This window comes from Electrona antarctica (genome assembly GCF_951216825.1).
Source record: "Electrona antarctica genome assembly, chromosome: 20".
Taxonomy (NCBI): Eukaryota; Metazoa; Chordata; class Actinopteri; order Myctophiformes; family Myctophidae; genus Electrona; species Electrona antarctica.
In genome coordinates, this window is record NC_136801.1 from 208,750 (window position 1) to 228,532 (window position 19,783).

Here is a 19,783-nt window from a genome sequence, read left to right on the forward strand (position 1 = left end):
GGTGCAGAGTCTTGCTCAAGGACACTTCGTCACTGACTCTGGGGGAGCCCACAGGGTTCGAACTGGCAACCTTGTACGGTTACCATCCAGCCACTCTACCGCTGAGCCACCGCCGCCCAGAAATTCAGACTGGAAGAAAATGTTTACGGGTGCTGCTGGACACAAATATACATACAGGAAAAAGGTTGGATATGTCCGCACACCGATGTTTAGCTCCCAGTAGTTTTATTGGTACATATAGTTCAGGAATCAACGTTTCGACCGATCCGGGTCTTCACCAGGAATATATTTAAAGTTGTCTACTGCCTCCACTATTTGTCCACTGATTGTAACAGACTGCACAGGTTGTTTTTCGTGAATGACAAGTTCCTTTGTTTGGGGTGCATAGTTTAGAAGTAGTCATTGGTTAGACATGGGTTAAGGTTAGGTTTAGGTGTGCTGCCCCGTGGGAGGTTAGGGTTAGGGTGAGGGTTTGAGATAGGTTGTAGTTGTAGGACTAATGATTGGTCTACCCAATGACTAGTCTAAACCAGGTAGATAGGTTGTAGTTGTAGGACTAATGACTGGTCTACCCAATGACTAGTCTAAACCAATGACTAGTCTAAACCAATGACTAGTCTAAACCAAGTACTGTCTAAACTAAGTACTGCACCCCCTTTGTTTTGTTTTGTTTTGTTTTTGTTTTTGATCCCTATAAGGAGTTTTCACACCAGTTCTTCAGTATTTAGTTTTCTGCAGTGAAAAAAGGTAGTCGCAGAACATTTTTTGTCATAGTTTTAGTCGAGTAAAATCAACACTGACTCCCATAGAAGCTAAACGTATATACATGCTACAGGCTACGGCTAAACTGCAGCAGCGCAGCGGAAGGTAGTAGTGTTGTTTTTGGCAGAAAATGTCTATTTTAGTTTTAGTCATAGACTCTTGAAACGTTTGCATTTAGTTTTAGTCACATTTTAGTCACCTGGAATGTCTTAGTGTTTAGTCTAGTTTTAGTCGACTAAATATCATAAGATTTTTGTCGACTAAATCTACAGGTGATGTATAGTCGACTAAAATGGATTTTGGCGGGCCTTGATGCCGTCATAATGGAAGATTTTACACTTGCTGAAAACAGCCGATCTACAAGCTCACAACGCGTCGCGCTGCGGCGCGTTGTGAGCTTGTAGATCTGCCATTTTCAGCACGCAACCAAGTGTAAAATGACTTATACTGGATCTCTTGTCCACTAGTCCCTTCCTAACATTTTAGTCTAGTTTTTATTTGTTGACAAAATCGACAGGCTATTTAGTCATAGTTTTATAGTCACCATAGCTTAGTTTTAATTTGCTTTCCATTTAGTTTGTCAGTGAAAAAAGTTATAGTCGACGAACATTTTTCGTCATAGTTTTAGTCGACGGAAACAACAGCGGAAGGTAGAAGCACTTTCATTGAGGGTGTAGCATCGTAGCGCTAGTGCGCTACGCTAACAGCGCTAGTAATAGCGCTGTAATGAGGTTAATTAGCTAAGGGTGGCTAAGCATGACCCCAGGGCGTTACACACAAACACACACACACACACACACACACACACACACACACACACACACACACACACACACACCGTGCTGCAACGTGCTATATCAATGTTCGACCACTAAAACAGCACTGTACAGTAATAGCAGTAGCCTGTTAATTATGAGGAATGATGGATTAATTATTGAGAGATCAACTAGTTGCTTCAAAGTCCTATAATAGGACCACCATCATCACAAGCACATGTACATACGTTGTTCTCTTCGCTCGGTTCTCATTTACAACACGACTTATTAAGGCTATAATAAAATAAACATGTGTGTATATCCTCTCTATAGCGTCATATTTAAACTCACCTCCTGAGGAAGGCTAACTGTGGGTCGTGGTGGACATCCCATGAACATTAATCAGGGTACAGCAGCAGCATGAGGGCAGAAGGTTGCTCCACGCCAGCCGGTGCCGTTTCCCCCACATACCTTCCTTGTTGTGAAACGTTAAGCAGATTGATTTAATCTCCTTCCTCGGTGAGACTGCGCGGGGAGGTCGTTAACCCCCCCACTCATCCATGTGTGAATTTAAGACCTGTACGTGACCTGTTGTTGTTGTAATGTAAGTAACCAGCAAAATCCATATACAGTAGCCTATAGTTACAGCAGTGCATGGATTCCAAACTTTTTCATGTCAAGGACCCCCAAATTGACGCTAGCCCTGCGGACCCAGATTTGAAAAGATATGCCAAGGACCCCCCATAAGAGAAGATTTGTACAGCTCTAGCAGTGGATTCTCGACCATTTTCATTTCAAGGGACTGTAGTCGTACAGACTACAGTCCCCCCGGGGACCCCCACACGGAGCCCCGGGGACCCCCACGGGAACCCCCACACGGAACCCCGGGGACCCCCACGCGGTAACTCTGTCATTTCTCGAGGATCTTTTTTCCAAAAAATAATCAAAGTACAGTAGAGAACACAGCACACTACAATACAGTATACAGAGAGGACAGTACAGTAACTATACATTAATGTGTAGTTGCACCGCTCAGTTCACACAGGTGTGATTTTTCGAGACCGGGGACTTTTATCATTTCCAGCTAGGTCTGCTAATTCACACATGCACGCACGCACGCACGCACGCACGCACGCACGCACGCACGCACGCACGCACGCACCGACACACAGGGAACCGTTGTTTTGTAAATCAGACGTTATATAACACACCCTAAGTGGTGGAAAAGAAAAAGTACTCACATTGTTTACTTTTAAAAGTAAAAGTATCAATACTGCAATGTATTGATACTTTTACTTGTACTCAGTATAGACGACATCATTCAAAATGTACTTAAAAGTACAAAAGTAAAGAACCAAAAGTTAGAAAGTACTCATTAAGCAGTACATCGTCTCCAATTATGAGATGTATCACAGTATAATTATGACTTCAGTATTAGGATTTAAAACGTTTATCGTTTACGATGAATGCAATTTGAATATTTTCAAATAGCGATCTACAAGCTCTACAACACAACCCATCGCTGTGTGCCATGTTGTGAGCTTGTAGATTAGATATTAAGGCCACCATTGTACAATGAAATTGATACAAAAAGTTTTATTCGTTCCAAATATCGGTTCCCAACATTTTTCCAGCTAATTGCCCAGCCCTATAGCTTTTAACTTTTCTTGCTTAATTGTCTCCACCAGGCCGAAGGCATGGGTAGAGAGTATGTTTAGTTGTCTCCACCAGGCCGAAGGCATGGGGAGAGAGTATGTTTTGTTGTCTCCACCAGGCCGAAGGCATGGGGAGAGAGTATGTTTTGTTGTCTCCACCAGGCCGAAGGCATGGGGAGAGAGTATGTTTAGTTGTCTCCACCAGGCCGAAGGCATGGGGAGAGAGTATGTTTAGTTGTCTCCACCAGGCCGAAGGCATGGGGAGAGAGTATGTTTTGTTGTCTCCACCAGGCCGAAGGCCTGGGGAGAGAGTATGTGTTGTTGTCTCCACCAGGCCGAAGGCATGGGGAGAGAGTATGTTTAGTTGTCTCCACCAGGCCGAAGGCCTGGGGAGAGAGTATGTTTTGTTGTCTCCACCAGGCCGAAGGCATGGGGAGAGAGTATGTTTTGTTGTCTCCACCAGGCCGAAGGCCTGGGGAGAGAGTATGTGTTGTTGTCTCCACCAGGCCGAAGGCATGGGGAGAGAGTATGTTTAGTTGTCTCCACCAGGCCGAAGGCATGGGGAGAGTATGTTTTGTTGTCTCCACCAGGCCGAAGGCATGAGGAGAGAGTATGTTTTGTTGTCTCCACCAGGCCGAAGGCATGGGGAGAGAGTATGTTTTGTTGTCTCCACCAGGCCGAAGGCATGGGGAGAGAGTATGTTTTGTTGTCTCCACCAGGCCGAAGGCCTGGGGAGAGAGTATGTTTAGTTGTCTCCACCAGGCCGAAGGCATGGGGAGAGTATGTTTTGTTGTCTCCACCAGGCCGAAGGCATGGGGAGAGAGTATGTTTAGTTGTCTCCACCAGGCCGAAGGCATGGGGAGAGAGTATGTTTAGTTGTCTCCACCATGCAGGCCGAAGGCATGGGGAGAGAGTATGTTTAGTTGTCTCCACCAGGCCGAAGGCATGGGGAGAGAGTATGTTTAGTTGTCTCCACCAGGCCGAAGGCATGGGGAGAGAGTATGTTTAGTTGTCTCCACCATGCAGGCCGAACTTGCCGAAGGCATGGGGAGAGAGTATGTTTTGCACTCCGTCCGTGTCCGTCCGTCCGTCTGTGTACAGCTAATCTCCGGCACTGTTAACCCGGTCAATGCCACATTTTGCACACACTCCCTGGATGCCAACGATGAACCTCTGCCCCAAAAGTTCCAGAACGGCCTGTTATAGCGCCACCAGGAGGCCGACTTTTGAAAAACATTTTGTGATATTACTCCTCCAGATTGCAGCATGCAATTTACATTAAATCTTTCACATACTTTTCTACTAAGCTGAGGAAAAAAATATACCTGTTATAGCGCCACCAACAGGGTTTTTTTTGGAACAAAATCATCCAATTTCCATCCAAGGCATTAGAAGAAATGGCAGCCTTTTCACATCGGCCTGTTATAGCGCCACCAGGAGGCCACAACCTGACCTGCCCTGGTGGAGACCTGGCCTGTTATAGCGCCACCAGGAGGCCACAACCTGACCTGCCCTGGTGGAGACCTGGCCTGTTATAGCGCCACCAGGAGGCCACAACCTGACCTGCCCTGGTGGAGACCTGGCCTGTTATAGCGCCACCAGGAGGCCACAACCTGACCTGCCCTGGTGGAGACCTGTGCCCCCGAGGGGCACTTTATCTAGTTTCTACTCAGATTAACATAAAAATAAAACTTGTGAGTCGTTCTCCAACAGAAAAGGAAGCGGTATAATATTCAGTTGTCCAATAATATAGTTTAATAAGTTACAAAAAAGGTGTTTGTTTTTATGTACCTGTTTTGTAAAAGTGAAATGAAAAGTTAATAATAATACAATTCAACATTCTGCCACGCCCCCCGCACATATAATTCATTTATTTCAACATGTGAGTTTAGTATCAATAATATAATCATTCTGTTGTTTTTTTAAGAGAGAGAGAGAGAGAGAGAGAGACAGAGAGAGAGACAGAGAGAGAGAGAGAGAGAGAGAGAGAGAGAGAGAGAGAGAGAGAGAGAGAGAGAGAGAGAGAGAGAGAGACAGAGAGAGAGAGAGAGAGAGACAGACAGAGCGAGAGAGAGAGAGAGAGAGAGAGAGAGAGAGAGAGAGAGAGAGAGAGAGACAGAGAGATAGAGACAGAGAGATAGAGAGAGAGACAGAGATATAGAGAGAGACAGAGATATAGAGAGAGAGAGAGAGAGACAGAGAGAGACGGAGAGAGAGAGAGAGAGAGAGAGAGAGAGAGAGAGAGAGTGCTTTGGCTATTAACAACAAATATATGTTATATCTCTGTGTTAACCCATTTTGGACTGAGGTCGAAAAAAAAAGGCTTCAAAATCCTAACATTTTTCTGAAAAACCCATGTTTCTATGTCAGTGGTGCTCAACCTTTAAAACCCATGTTTCTATGTCAGTGGTGCTCAACCTTTAAAACCCATGTTTCTATGTCAGTGGTGCTCAACCTTTAAAACCCATGTTTCTATGTCAGCGGTGCTCAACTTTTAAAACCCATGTTTCTATGTCAGCGGTGCTCAACCTTTAAAACCCATGTTTCTATGTCAGCGGTGCTCAACCTTTAAAACCCATGTTTCTATGTCAGCGGTGCTCAACCTTTAAAACCCATGTTTCTATGTCAGTGGTGCTCAACCTTTAAAACCCATGTTTCTATGTCAGCGGTGCTCAACCTTTAAAACCCATGTTTCTATGTCAGTGGTGCTCAACCTTTTTCATGTCAAGAATTATCTCTATTGGGCCACGGACCCCCATCTCAAAATATGTAGTTCCAGGGACCCCCCCCCCCCCCACCCAGAAGCCAATATTTTAGTTAAAAATGTTCGCTCTGAAATATATATTCAAAGATTTGCGCCACATTTTCACGTCTTTTCAAAAAATAGCAGACCTACAAGCTCATAGCGCGCCACTCGGTGGCGCGCTATGAGCTTGTAGATCTGCTATTTTTCAATAGCTAAAAGTATAACATAATGCTTAAAACACCAACATGGGTTCCCACCCAAAATGGGTTAAAACAGGCCAGGAATCTCCTCCTTCTTATTGAAAACATCCAATGACGTTGTATTCCTTAAAAGCTTATCGGCCGAGGTGAAATCATACCAGAGACAACCCATTATAACATGTTATGGTACAGTACAGTATAGTTATATGTAACAATGTCGGTTGGAACGGCGTCAGTCGAGACGGCATTGAGCTATTGATCGAAACACGAAAACAAAACAAAATAATACAAAGGAATTATGTCGCTTTATACACTTACGGTCTTACGGCAAGGAAGTATAGTAACCTGAAAAAAAGAACACTGTAGTGTATACAATATATAGTCTGACTTTACGGTAAGACGCAACGTCAGTCAGACGCTCTTAGAGGCGGTAAGTGCACCAAAAATACTTTTTTTTAAAACCCATTTAAAAGGTCGATTCTACAAAATGTCTTCTTAAATCATCAACAGTTTCTATATCAGTGTTTCACTGGTTCTCAAAAATGTCAAGGATTCCAAAAATGATCTGCATTTGGCCGCCGACCTCCCCATCTGAAAATAATATGTAGTTCCAGGGACCCGCCCAGACGCTCCAGGGACCCGCCCAGACCCAGGGACCCGCCCAGACGCAAAGATTTGAGTCAAAAACGTTCTCCGTGACAGAATATATATATTCAAAGATTTGCACACGTTTTTACGACGTTTCTTTTTTTTTATTTTTATTTTTTAAATAGCAGATCTACAAGCTCCTAGCGTAGCACTCGGTGCCGTGCTATGAGCTTGTAGATCTGCTATTTTTTAACGGCTAAAGTGGTTAAAATCTATGTGGCGACGCAGATCGCCGTGCTCGGGTCTAAAAGGGTTTATGCAGTGGCTATACTGTACACCGTGTCTCTTGTACAGTAGGTTGTAACAGAATCAATCATAAACTCGTTTTCTCTTTTCTTTATCCTGGTATAAACATACAGTAATACAGCAGTGATCGGTTAGGACTTTTATACACAATTAAAAAGAATAAAAGTGAATTGTACAGCTTTAAAAAAAAAAAAAAAAAACTGAATCAGAATAAATATTCTGGCGTGCTGCCACTGCGACTGATCGCCGAGTGATCGGACAGCTGAAATAGTGATCGGATAGTGATCGGACAGCTGAAATAGTGATCGGATAGTGATCGGACAGCTGAAATAGTGATCGGACAGCTGAAATAGTGATCGGACAGCTGAAATAGCCAATTGAACACGAGGTGAAGTAACGCTCTTATAAGTGCGTCTTTGATTTTTGTCTTTATTTTGAACATGTTGACTTCCATTGAGTTAACCCTTTCACCCTTTTTTGAAAAAAAATATACATGTTAATGATTTTTAGAAGATTTAGAACCCATTCCTGGGCGTCTTGATGTGTGTAATATGTGGTTTAAGATATTTAGGCCTGACGTCGAAATAAAAAAACAGTCTTCGGAAAGAATATATATTCAAAGATTTGTGCCGCATTTTCACCATTTAAAAAAAAATAGCAGACCTACAAGCTCGTAGCGCGCCACTCGGTGGCGCGCTACGAGCTTGTGGATCTGGTATTTTTCAGTAGCTAAAGCATAACATAATGCTTAAAGGAGAATTCCATGCTAGAAGGCGTTCTGACCTTTCTTACCTTTATTTGTAGTTGTTACGTCCCCATCAAGGAGGTCCAGGTGTTTTTTTGTGCAAAAACTCCTTATTGGCTATTTCCCCTACCATAAGCCCTCGATGAATTGCATTGAATGGAATGGGAATTGAACGGGGCTATGGGGTGTTGTGCTAATTCGCTTATTTCCATCGAAATAAGTAGTAAAGTGTGCCGCTTGGGATATTATTTACATTATGAAGAGAGGATATATACAAAAAAAAAAATTCTGAGCAATGGAAATAAGCAAATTAGCACAACACCCCATCTCCCCATTCAATTCCCATTCACTTCAATGCAATTCATTGAGGGCTTATGGTAGGGGAAATAGCCAATAAGGAGTTTTTGCACAAAACAACACCTGGACCTCTTTGGTGGGGACGTAACAACTACAAATAAAGGTAAGAAAGCCTTCTAGCATGGAATTCTCCTTTAAAACACCAAAAAGGGTTCCCGCCCTGAATGGGTTAAGATATTTTAGATTTTAGCAGTGCCCTTGCTGTCATGGACACTGCATGATCTCACTTCCTTCCTGGACTACAATTCCCATAATGCTTTGGTTAATTCCCATAATGACAATCTAAAATATCTAAAACCACATTATTTATTACACACATAAAGACCCCCCCCCAGGAAAGTGTTCTAAATCTTCTACACTTATGTGTAAACGTGTGGGGCTTTATTTTATTTTTTTAAAACATTTGCGGATCATTTTGAAAACAGTTCAAATAGCCGATCTACAAGCTCACGACGTGTCGAAGTGTACTGTATACATGGGCTATTTTCGCTATTTTTTTAAAATGTAAATGCCTTTTGAAACGGTACAAAAAGCTGGCACAAGAGGGGGGGGGGGGGGGGGGGGGGTAGGCAGACACGAGGGTCGAGGCGGGATAGGGCGGGCCCCGTCATGGGATACAGTACACATCCCAGCACTTGGGGGGGGGGGGGTCTCACAAACGCTGTCGGGACATTTTTTGAGCGGTGCCTCAGTTCCATTATGCAGTTATGTCTGTCCCTATGTCTGTCCCTATGCGTGTCTGTCCGAGCACGGAAAGCTGCAACACGGGTAACGCTGTCACTTCTCGAACCGTTTCGGACACGGGGAAGGCTCGCCGGAACCGGGCCGACCCCCCTGGGGGGGAGCGGTGCGTTCCTGGGGGTCTGTCTGCATGTCGTCCCCCCCCCCCCCCCCCTACACGGTAACTCTGTCATTTCTCAAAGATCTGAGATCAAAGTACAGTATTTCCTTTTAGTGGGGGGGTGCGAAGGGGGCGGGGTCGGAAAGGGGGCGGGGTCACACAAAATGAGCCTCGCGATGCTCCACCTCCTGCAGCCTGCGGGGGCGGAGTCTCTGGTACAGGGGCTTGTTGGCCTGGTTGGACCCGCCCCCTCCCCCTTCTAGCTCCTCCCCCTCAGGGGAACAGCTAGGAGACTGGCGCTCCTCCTCCTCCTCTAGCGGCTCGTCGACCGAAAGCTCGATCTCGATGCCAAGCTCCTCCTCTTCCTCGTCATCTTCCTCATCATCATCATCATCTTCCTCATCCTCATCCTCATCCTCGTCCTCTGCGCTGTTTGCCGACGCGCTTTTCTCCAGTGCCTTATTTTTGGCGGCCATGTTGTTTTCGCCGCCATCGTCGCCACCGCCGCTCCCCCCCGGCCGCCGCCCCACCGACGATGACACGGGAGGCTTGTAGAAGGTCCCGGGAGGGGGCTGCAGAGTCCTGGGCGCCCTGAAGGGGGCGCCGCCGTGCGTGGACGTTGTCACGGGGCTGTACCGGCTACCGTCTACGTTGTCCTCCCGGCGCAGAGTCCGCCGCGCTCCGCCAGGTGCCGCCGCCGTGGCGACCACCGTGTACGGCCGGTGGGGGTACACCATGGCTCCGCCCCCAGGGGAGGAGGAGGAGCTTCCGGGAGGAGACGTCCCGAAGCAGAACCCCGAGGAGGCGAACAGCGATGACGGGACAGAACACGACAACTCGCCGCCCGGCGAGTTGTCGTGCTCCGTCCCGGTGGCGTCGTCGCTCGCCACCGTGCTCTCCGTCTTGGCGACGTCGCAGTGTTTGTACTGCCGGTCCCACGTCCGGCGCAGCGTCTGCGTGTCGATGTACGTGCTGCGCTGGCGCTGCGCGCTCGCTCGCGACTTCGACCACGACGACTTGTTGGACTTGTTGTTGTTGTTGTTGTTTCCGCCACCGCCGCCGCCGCTGTTGTTGTTGTCGTCGTGGGCGTCGCTCGTCTCGCTCACCTCCTCGATGGACTCGTCGCGAACGACGTTCCCGTTCCCGCCTCTGATTTCGATGTGGCCGTTTCGGGCGTTTTTCTCGTCCACGTTGTTGCTGTTGCTGACGCTGCCGCGGCTGAGCGGCGGGCGATCGCCGGGCGCGCTGAGCGGGCGCGAGGTGGAGGACAGTTTGCCGCGCGCCGGGTGGTGTCGGAGCTGGACCCTGGAGATGTGGCCGGAGCGAGCCAGGCCCCCTCCCCCCCGCTCGCCCCCTGACGACGACCTCGTCTGGACCTCTGCGGGGTCGACCCCGTTGACCCGGCCGGCCTCGTCCCAATCCACCTCCGGACCTGAAACAAGGAGACACAAGTTGAAAATGGCCGTTTATATGAAATATAAAATGGGACATTTCTGCATAGCAACTACTTTCTGCTTTTTGGAGTACATTTGGATGCCAATACTTTGGTGCATTTACTGAAGTTTACTTACCGAATTGTGCCGAATATAAGACGACTCTGATTATATATATTATATTATATTATATATATTAAGACAATAAGCCCCATTTTTCAAGACTCAATTGTGGAAAAAGAACATTTTGAATATCAAATAGTCCCCGATTATAATACGACCCTGTTTGTTTGTTAGGATATTGCCACTGGAAAAAAATGCAGTCTTATATTCAACACAAACAGGGGTAACTGATTGTGACAATAGGTCGCATTTACTATGAAAACCTGCATCTCCCGTCCGTCCGTCACCCATGCCTCCATATATGGTCACGCCTCATGGCATCACGTCGCCATATGTGATCACGCCTTGTGACATCATGAAGACCCTTAGATCTCCATATATGGTGGCGTTAGGGAGAGGTCTATTCTCGCCCTGAGGGCGAGGTCTCTCTTACTGGTACTTTTACTTGAGTAAAGCATGCGAGTACTGAATGGTTTTACTGACCGGCTTCAAAGCCCCTCCCCTCAGAGCCAGGGGGCGTGGCCTCATGGACCTCATCCAGCAAATGGGAGGAGGGGACCATGGAGGAGTGCCTCTTGTACACCTTGGAGCTCTGCTGCGATTGGACGGAACGATCCACCAATAAGACAGAAGACAGGAAAGAGTATAAACACGGAGCCACATGAAGAGAATACACACACACACACACACACACACACACACACACACACACACACACACACACACACACACACACACACACACACACACACACACACACACACACACACACACACACACACACACACACACACACACACAGGGATCAAACCGGGAACCTTGCGGATGCGTCGCGTGCCTCTTAACTACTACTACTACTGCTACGACAACGGACTCACCTCCTTGATGTCTCCCAGGGACTTGGAGTGCCTGCTCAGCTGCTGCTGCTTGTCCTGGGGCGTGAGGCGGTCCCGGGGGGCCCCACAGCCACCCCCGGGGGTCCGGGGGGCGGCGGCGACGGCGGCGACGGAGGGGGGCTCGGTCAGGAGAGGAGAGGCCCCCCCGTGGGACGAGGGGGAAGGCCCCAGCGGGCTGAGCGGAGCGTGGAACACCATATGGTAGTGTCGGATCAGCAGCTCCACCATCAGGGCCTGGTACGGGTAGTCCACCAGGGAGGACAGCGACACCTCCGCCTGGTCCGCCTGCCGCGGCTTGATCAGCGTCGGCCCGAAGATGATGCCCAGGTTGGAGGCGGTCATCTTGTTCTCCTCCGCACGCTCCGTCACCCTGTGGGGGGGAGGGGGGAGGGCGGAGGGGGTCATTTATCCCATGTGTAGACCCGAGGACCATTCTACAAAATGTATTCTAAAACATGACAGTTTTCTGAAAAACCTATGGTTTAGTAATCAATTGTCAGGTGTGGGGTTGCCATGGCAATCAATTGGCTGAGGCAGAGGCTAGACATTGCACAGGTGAGGGGATTTAGGCCCACTGGCAGAGCCTGAGCAGAGCCTTTTGTGGTGGTTCTGGAGAACCGTGGGTCCGACCGACTCGACAGCGGGCACTGCGCACTCCCTGTGGGGGGTGTGGAACGCGCGCGCCGAATGTGAAGTCGGTGGGGCGAACGGCTCTCGAGTTACGTGCATTACAACCGTGCACGCACGCACGCACGCACGCACGCACGCACGCACGCACATACGCAGACACACAGAGACGTTGCGCATTTATAGTAGGATTATTAATATTATTATTATCCTCACCGGTGCAGGTGAGGATTATTAATATTATTATTATTATCCTCACCGGTGCAGGTGAGGATTATTAATATTATTATTATTATCCTCACCGGTGCAGGTGAGGATTATTAATATTATTATTATTATCCTCACCGGTGCAGGTGGTTTTATCAGGTATTATTATCCTCACCGGTGAGGATAGTATTATTATCCTCACCGGTGAGGATAGTATTATTATCCTCACCGGTGAGGATAGTATTATTATCCTCACCGGTGCAGGTGGTTTTATCAGGTATTATTATCCTCACCGGTGAGGATAGTATTATTATCCTCACCGGTGCAGGTGGTTTTATCAGGTATTATTATCCTCACCGGTGCAGGTGGTTTTATCAGGTATTATTATCCTCACCGGTGCAGGTGGTTTTATCAGGTATTATTATCCTCACCGGTGAGGATAGTATTATTATCCTCACCGGTGCAGGTGGTTTTATCAGGTATTATTATCCTCACCGGTGCAGGTGGTTTTATCAGGTATTATTATCCTCACCGATGCAGGTGGTTTTATCAGGTATTATTATCCCCACCGGTGCAGGTGGTTTTATCAGGTATTATTATCCCCACCGGTGCAGGTGGTTTTATCAGGTATTATTATCCTCACCGGTGAGGATAGCATTATTATCCTCACCGGTGCAGGTGGTTTTATCAGGTATTATTATCCTCACCGGTGAGGATAGTATTATTATCCTCACCGGTGAGGATAGTATTATTATCCTCACCGGTGAGGATAGTATTATTATCCTCACCGGTGCAGGTGCTCCAGGAGGAACTGCAGGGTCCGGTAGTGGGTCGAGGGCAGCTGCCTCAGCAGGTCTTGGAGCTTGAAGAGGACCCGGTTGAGCCGCGGCCCGCCGACCTGCGCGGGCGCCAGCGGGTTGGCGGTGAGCCTGGAGGCCGCCACCTCCTCCACGATGACCCGCTGAGCCTCCTTGGCCAGGCCGATGAAGTCCACGTAGTAACGGAACAGGATGAGAGGTTCCGGGAGCTGGGGGGGAGGGGCAGAGTTGATTTCATCGACTAAAACTAAAAATGTTCGTCGACTACCTTTTTTCACTGACGGAAACTAAATGAAAACTAAGCTATGGTGACTAAAAACTAAGACTAAATATACTGACGATTTCGTCGACAAATAAAAACCAGACTAAAATGTCAGGAAGGGACTAGTGGACAAGAGATCCAGTATAAGTCATTTTACACTTGGTTGCATGCTGAAAATAGCAGATCTACAAGCTCGTAGATCGGCTATTTTCAGCAAGCGTAAAAACAGTCATTACGACGGCATCAAGGCCCGCCAAAACACATTTTAGTTGTCTAAATCAACTGTAGATTTAGTCGACTAAAATCTTGTGAAATTTAGTCGACTAAAACTAGACTAAAATCTAAATGTACTGCCAAAAACAACACTGCAGGGTCGTCACAGTCGTTACATAACCGTCCACAATCGCAAGTATTTGAGGCAGGTGTTCGCAATTATTTTTGACTTATTACACAGCTTGGTTGAATGCTTGATTCTGATTGGTCAATCGCATAATTCAGCGGTGTGTTATTTCTTTATAGAGCGTCGCAGTCCCGCCCCCTTTTATGACGACGCCAGGCCCAGGAAATAGTTCCCAATGCATTTTTCCCCATAGACATTTCAAAACGTATTTATTTAAAGACCTTATAAGCGTCGTACAAAGCCAACTCTTGTCGTGACAAATCATGACAACAAACACCATATTTTGGACCAAACAAATAATTACAAAGAAGAAAAACAAAAACAACCGAAAAATTGTGTTTGTTGTCATGATTTGTCACGACAAGAGTTGTCTTTGTCCGCGGCGTAAACGTCTTTAAATAAATACTTTCTGAAAAGTCTATGAGGAAAATGAACGGGGATTTATTTTCCGGGTCTCTCGAGGGGGCGGGACTGCGACGCTCTATAACAGACCGCTCTATAACAGACCGCTCTATAACAGACCGCTCTATAACAGACCGCTCTATAACAGACCGATGTCTAATCAAACCCTCGGAGCACCTGCTTGATTTACTGCTGTTTCCAACATGACAGCCATGATGTAAACACACACAGTGTCATTTACAGCTAAACGTTGCTCTCAAAAATGTTTTTGAAAACATTTGAAGCGAGGAATAGACGATGCAGTACCCCGAAATGGATTCTATTTTTTTTTAATCTATAAAATTGATACAAATGTCAGTAATTTCTTGGTATTTGTCAGTGATTTATCGTATGTGTTCTGTGGACTTTTTTTTATTACAAAACCTAAAAAGCCAAACAGAGTTTGGTAGTTAGTAAAGTAGTAGTTGCGAACGCAGTGATTGCGAACGCAGTGAGCATTTACTATGAGACCCAGCAGATCATGTCTGTGTCTGTGTGTGTGTCTGTCTGTCCCGCTGTAACACCACCCGCCCACCACCAGAGGGCGCAGCTGTATCACACACAAAAACACACACACACATGCACGCACACACACACACACACACACACTCACGCACGCACACACACACACAAACACAGAAAACTTAACTTAAAAAAAACTTAACTTACAAAAAAACTTAACTTAAAAAAAAAACTTAAAAAGGAAAAACTTTACAAGGAAAGAAAAACACACACACTCATGCACGCACGCACGCATGCACACACACACACACACACAAAACTTAACTTAAAAAAAACTTAACTTAAAAAAAAAAACTTAAAAAGGAAAAACTGTAAAAGGAAAGAAAAACTTAAAAAAAACTTAACTTAAAAAAAAACTTAACTTAAAAAAAAAACTTTAAAAAGGAAAGAAAACTTAAAAAAAACTTAACTTAAAAAAAAAACTTAAAAGAAAAACTTTAAAAGGAAAGAAAAACTTAAAAAAAACTTAACTTAAAAAAAAAACTTAAACACAAAAAAAGAGAACTTAAAAAAAACCTTACAAAATTACGTAATTTATTCTAATTGTTGTTTTTGCAATTTACGAGCTGCGTTCGCTTCCCGCGTTCGCGCGTCTTACTTGTAGTAACTAAAGTTTCCTAATAAATGCAGTGGAGTAAAAGTATCTCACCACATCTGGACTGTAGTGAAATAGAAGTAAAACATGTCAGTCTCAGGTAGAGAGTTTATCGCATTTAGACCTGAGGTAGATTCTACAAAATGTCTTCTAAATCTTTTCTGAAAACTCAGTCGTTCTCAAACATTTTCATGTCAAGGACCCCCAAAAATATATGTTATTGGCCGCCGACCCCCCATCTGAAAATATGTTGTTCCAGGGACCCCCCCCCCCCCCAGAAGCAAAGATTTGAGTTAAACACGTTCGCTCTGAAAGAAAATATATTCAAACATTTGAGCCACATTTTCACGATTTTTTCAAAAATAGCAGACCTACGAGCTCGTAGCGCGGCACTCGGTGCCGCGCTACGAGCTTGTAGAGCTGCTATTTTTCAACAGCTAAAGTACAACATAATGCTTAAAACACCAAAAGGGGTTCCCGCCCAGAACAGGTTTAAATTAGACCCACCTGTCTGTCTGTATCAGGTAGTTTAAATTAGACCCACCTGTCTGTCTGTCTCAGGTATTTTAAATCAGACCCACCTGTCTGTCTGTCTCAGGTAGTTTAAATCAGACCCACCTGTCTGTCTGTCTGTCTCAGGTAGTTTAAATTAGACCCACCTGTCTGTCTGTCTCAGGTAGTTTAAATTAGACCCACCTGTCTGTCTGTCTCAGGTAGTTTAAATTAGACCCACCTGTCTGTCTGTCTGTCTGTCTCAGGTAGTTTAAATCAGACCAACCTGTCTGTCTGTCTCAGGTAGTTTAAATTAGACCCACCTGTCTGTCTGTCTCAGGTAGTTTAAATTAGACCCACCTGTCTGTCTGTCTCAGGTAGTTTAAATTAGACCCACCTGTCTGTCTGTCTCAGGTAGTTTAAATTAGACCCACCTGTCTGTCTGTCTCAGGTAGTTTAAATCAGACCCACCTGTCTGTCTGTCTCAGGTAGTTTAAATTAGACCCACCTGTCTCAGGTAGAGTTTCAGAACGTTGCTGATGTCGTGCGGGTAAAGGTCCGACAGCTCCACCAGGTCCTTGCCGTTCTCGAACGCCTGGCACAGCTTCTCCACGCGAGACTTGGCACCGTTCACACGGTAGATCCCCTGGAATGGAGAGCGCACAGAGAGGACATGTTATGGTACGTTCACAATCTGTAACATCATTTACATTCATTTACAAGAATTGTAAATTAAAATGTGTCTGTCTGTCTGCTATTTTTGAAAAATCACGAAAATGGAAAATGGCGGTCTGGGGGTCCTTGACATGAAAAAGGTTTGAGCGCCACTGACATATAGAAACATAGGATTTTGAAAAAAAAAAAACGTTTAGGATTTCAGAAGACATTTTGTAAAGTCTAAATGGAAACTGAAACTGTAACTGACGTAGAAACATAGCTTTTTCAGAAAACTGTCAGGATGTAGAAGACATTTTTAGAATCTGATCTCAGGTCAGAATGGGTTTAACCACCTTGATGTTGAGCGCTCTGCTCTCGATCTCCGAGGTGCACTTGGTGACGATGAAGGGCACGCCGTCGGGGCTGTCCCTCGCCGCCTGCGTGAAGTCGATGCCGAACAGATGCAGTCGGCCCTGGAGCTTCTTGTGACCGCACTGGATGGCCAGCGTCTCCAGGCACTTCTTATGGCAGGCCAAGGAGCACTGCAACGCAAGGCCATTAGATTCATATACACTACAGTAGCACCTTTCAGACACAACACTTCTTATGGAAGGCCAACGAGCACTGCAACGCAAGGCCATTAGATTCATATACAGTGAGTAGCACCTTTCAGACACAACACTTCTTATGGAAGGCCAACGAGCACTGCAACGCAAGGCCATTAGATTCATATACAGTGAGTAGCACCTTTCAGACACAACACTTCTTATGGCAGGCCAACGAGCACTGCAACGCAAGGCCATTAGATTCATATACAGTGAACAGTAGCACCTTTCAGACACAACACTTCTTATGGCAGGCCAACGAGCACTGCAACGCAAGGCCATTAGATTCATATACAGTCCAGGGCTGGACTGGCCACAGGACGTACCGGGCAGATTCCCGGTGGGCCGCGACCGTAGGTGGCCGCCATGATAAGGCAGGCCACTAGGCGGCAGGCCAATAGGCAGGCAGGCCAATAGGCGGCAGGCCACCAGGAAAGGTCCGGGCGTGCTGCCATTCTGCCATCATGATAATTTCACTGTACCTGTATCAGTGAGTGACAAATAAACCCTCTACAAAGGGTTGTGTAGTTGTCTGTTGGTTTGTATCATTTATGTTGTTCTGTAAAAGTGGTGGTATTAGGGCTTGTTTGTTTGTGTGTGCCTCGACGGAGCGGGCGGTAGAGTTTCTGCTATCTGCGCGCTGGTTGTGGTGGGCCGGTATGGGCCAAATTCACGCGAAAATGAGCGGGCCGAATTTTTGTGCCAGTCCAGCCCTGGTACAGTAGCACCTTTCAGACACAACACTTCTTATGGAAGGCCAATGAGGACTGCAGGGCAAGGCCATTAGATTTATATAGCACCTTTCAGACACAAGGCAATTCAAAGTGCTTTACAGAATAAAAATCGCACCTGTGTGAACTGAGTGTTGCAACTCCTCTCTCTCTCTCTCTCTCTCTCTCTCTCTCTCTAATTGAGAGCTACTTTTAAAATGACCGATCAACAAGATCTATACCCACACAAAAATGAACAACGATTACAATAGACACAATTAAATACTGTACGATGAAGGAGCATATCAATTAGAACAAATGCATTGTTATTTAATCCACCTCCTGACCGTTGGGTTTTTGTGCTAATTCGCTTATTTCCATTGAAATAAGCACTAAAGTGTGCTGTTTGGGATACTGTTTACATGATGAAGAGAGGATATATACAAAAGATGGATTTTCGAGCGATGGAAATAAGCGAATTAGCACTAAAACCCAACGCCCCATTGAGGGCTTATAGCAGACCTACAAGCTCGGTGCCGCACTACGAGCTTGTAGGTCTGCTTTTTTGAGTGGTGCAAACCACTCCAACAACCAGCTTTGTTTGTATCCGTGTTTGTGTGTACCTGTACGTGGGACCCAAAAGAATGAGCATGGTTACTATGGTCACTGACATTACGTCAGACCACAGCTGATCAGGCTATATAAGACCTTGCACCACTCAGTTCACACGGGTGTGATTATTTTTTTAATCGTGAAAATGTGACACAAATCTTTGAATATATATATTCTTTCAGAGTGAACGTTTTTAACTCTCACCTCCTCGCACTCGGCTCCGTGGAACACCACCAGGCTGTCACACTCGCGGCACTTGGAGGGCGCTCGGAGCTTCCTCAGCCGGTGGGTCTGGGCGGCCTTGGACATCTGGGTGTTCCTGAAGGGGCCGGGAGAGCTGGAGGTCTCCATCACCATCTCACTGAGTCCTGGAGGACAGAGGAGAGAGAGGAGAGAGAGCTTAATTAGAGCTGGAGGTCTCCATCACCATCTCACTGAGTCCTAGAGGAGGGAGGGAGGGAGGGAGCTAAGTGCTAAGGCTGTGTGTAGGTCTGTCTGTCTGTCTGTCTGTCTGTCTGTCTGTCTGTCTGTCTGGGGCACAGAATGGTTCGTAGCATGACCTATTGACCCCTGCAGATCATCGGTATCATTAGCAGTGAGTTAATTGGGGTCAAACACGCACGCACGACACGACACGCACGGTAAGTAAAATAATCAATACTGCAATTTAGTACAGAAGAAGTAAAAGTCCGGAATTCAAAATGTACTTGAGTAAGTAAAAGAAAAGTGCATATAAAATGTACTCAAAAGTAGAAAGTACGAATTACACAGAAAGCCTTTCCATGATAAAAAATGCTCATACATTTTCAAATATGAAAAAAAAATAGCAGATCTACAAACTTGCAACATGTGACAGCCCTGGGCCCGGGCCCGTGCGTTTTGTATGCGAGTGTGTGCGTGACTCACCGTTATCGGAGGGCGAGGGGGGCTCCCTCTCGTCCAGGTCGTCGGCAGACGACATGGTTCCCGTGGACGGCGTCCTCGGCAGCCTCCGCTTGAAGTCTCCTGAACAGGAAGCCAAGAAAAACCACTTAGCTCTCATCCTCTGAACGTTGCTTTGTGCATCTAGCGGTCAGGACCACCTCCAGGGGGAGGACGGGACCCCCGGGGGGAGACCCAGGGACCAGGTGGGGAGGGGGATTATTATTTATCTCCAAACTGGCCTTAATTAATTGGGAACGCCTTCGGGATCCACACCAGAACGAAGTTACTATACAAAGTTGCTCTGGAGAGGGTGAAGTCTAGGGAGTTTCTCTGGTGGAGCCGTTGCCCCCCGCGACCCGGCCACGGATAAGCGGTTTGAAGATGGAAGGACGGATAAGGACACACACGCGGCGTCACAAAGTCACAGAGACAAGAGTCACTTCCACTGACTTCAGACTGAATGAATGAATGATCGGAACGCTGAGCTGAGGTATACCAGCATTT

At 46.5% G+C, this 19,783-nt stretch overlaps 1 protein-coding gene across 2 annotated transcripts in view; it reads right to left on the reverse strand.

The window, feature by feature from the left end:
- Nucleotides 1-9,083: 9,083 nt before the first annotated feature.
- LOC306913039 (rho GTPase-activating protein 29-like) overlaps nt 9,084-19,783 on the reverse strand; it is a 96,563-nt gene continuing 85,863 nt past the window's right edge. The window contains exons 14-21 of one of the 2 annotated variants that reach the window (XM_079489549.1): nt 19,262-19,360; nt 18,560-18,723; nt 16,782-16,970; nt 16,280-16,417; nt 13,030-13,268; nt 11,390-11,777; nt 10,995-11,103; nt 9,084-10,387 (exon numbers count right to left, since the gene is read on the reverse strand). In XM_079489549.1, coding sequence (XP_079345675.1) covers nt 9,111-10,387; nt 10,995-11,103; nt 11,390-11,777; nt 13,030-13,268; nt 16,280-16,417; nt 16,782-16,970; nt 18,560-18,723; nt 19,262-19,360 — 2,603 coding nt within the window. In that variant the 3' untranslated portion in view covers nt 9,084-9,110. Of the gene's footprint in view, nt 10,388-10,994; nt 11,107-11,389; nt 11,778-13,029; nt 13,269-16,279; nt 16,418-16,781; nt 16,971-18,559; nt 18,724-19,261; nt 19,361-19,783 lie in introns of both variants that reach the window. The other variant, XM_079489548.1, reaches the window with a different exon arrangement.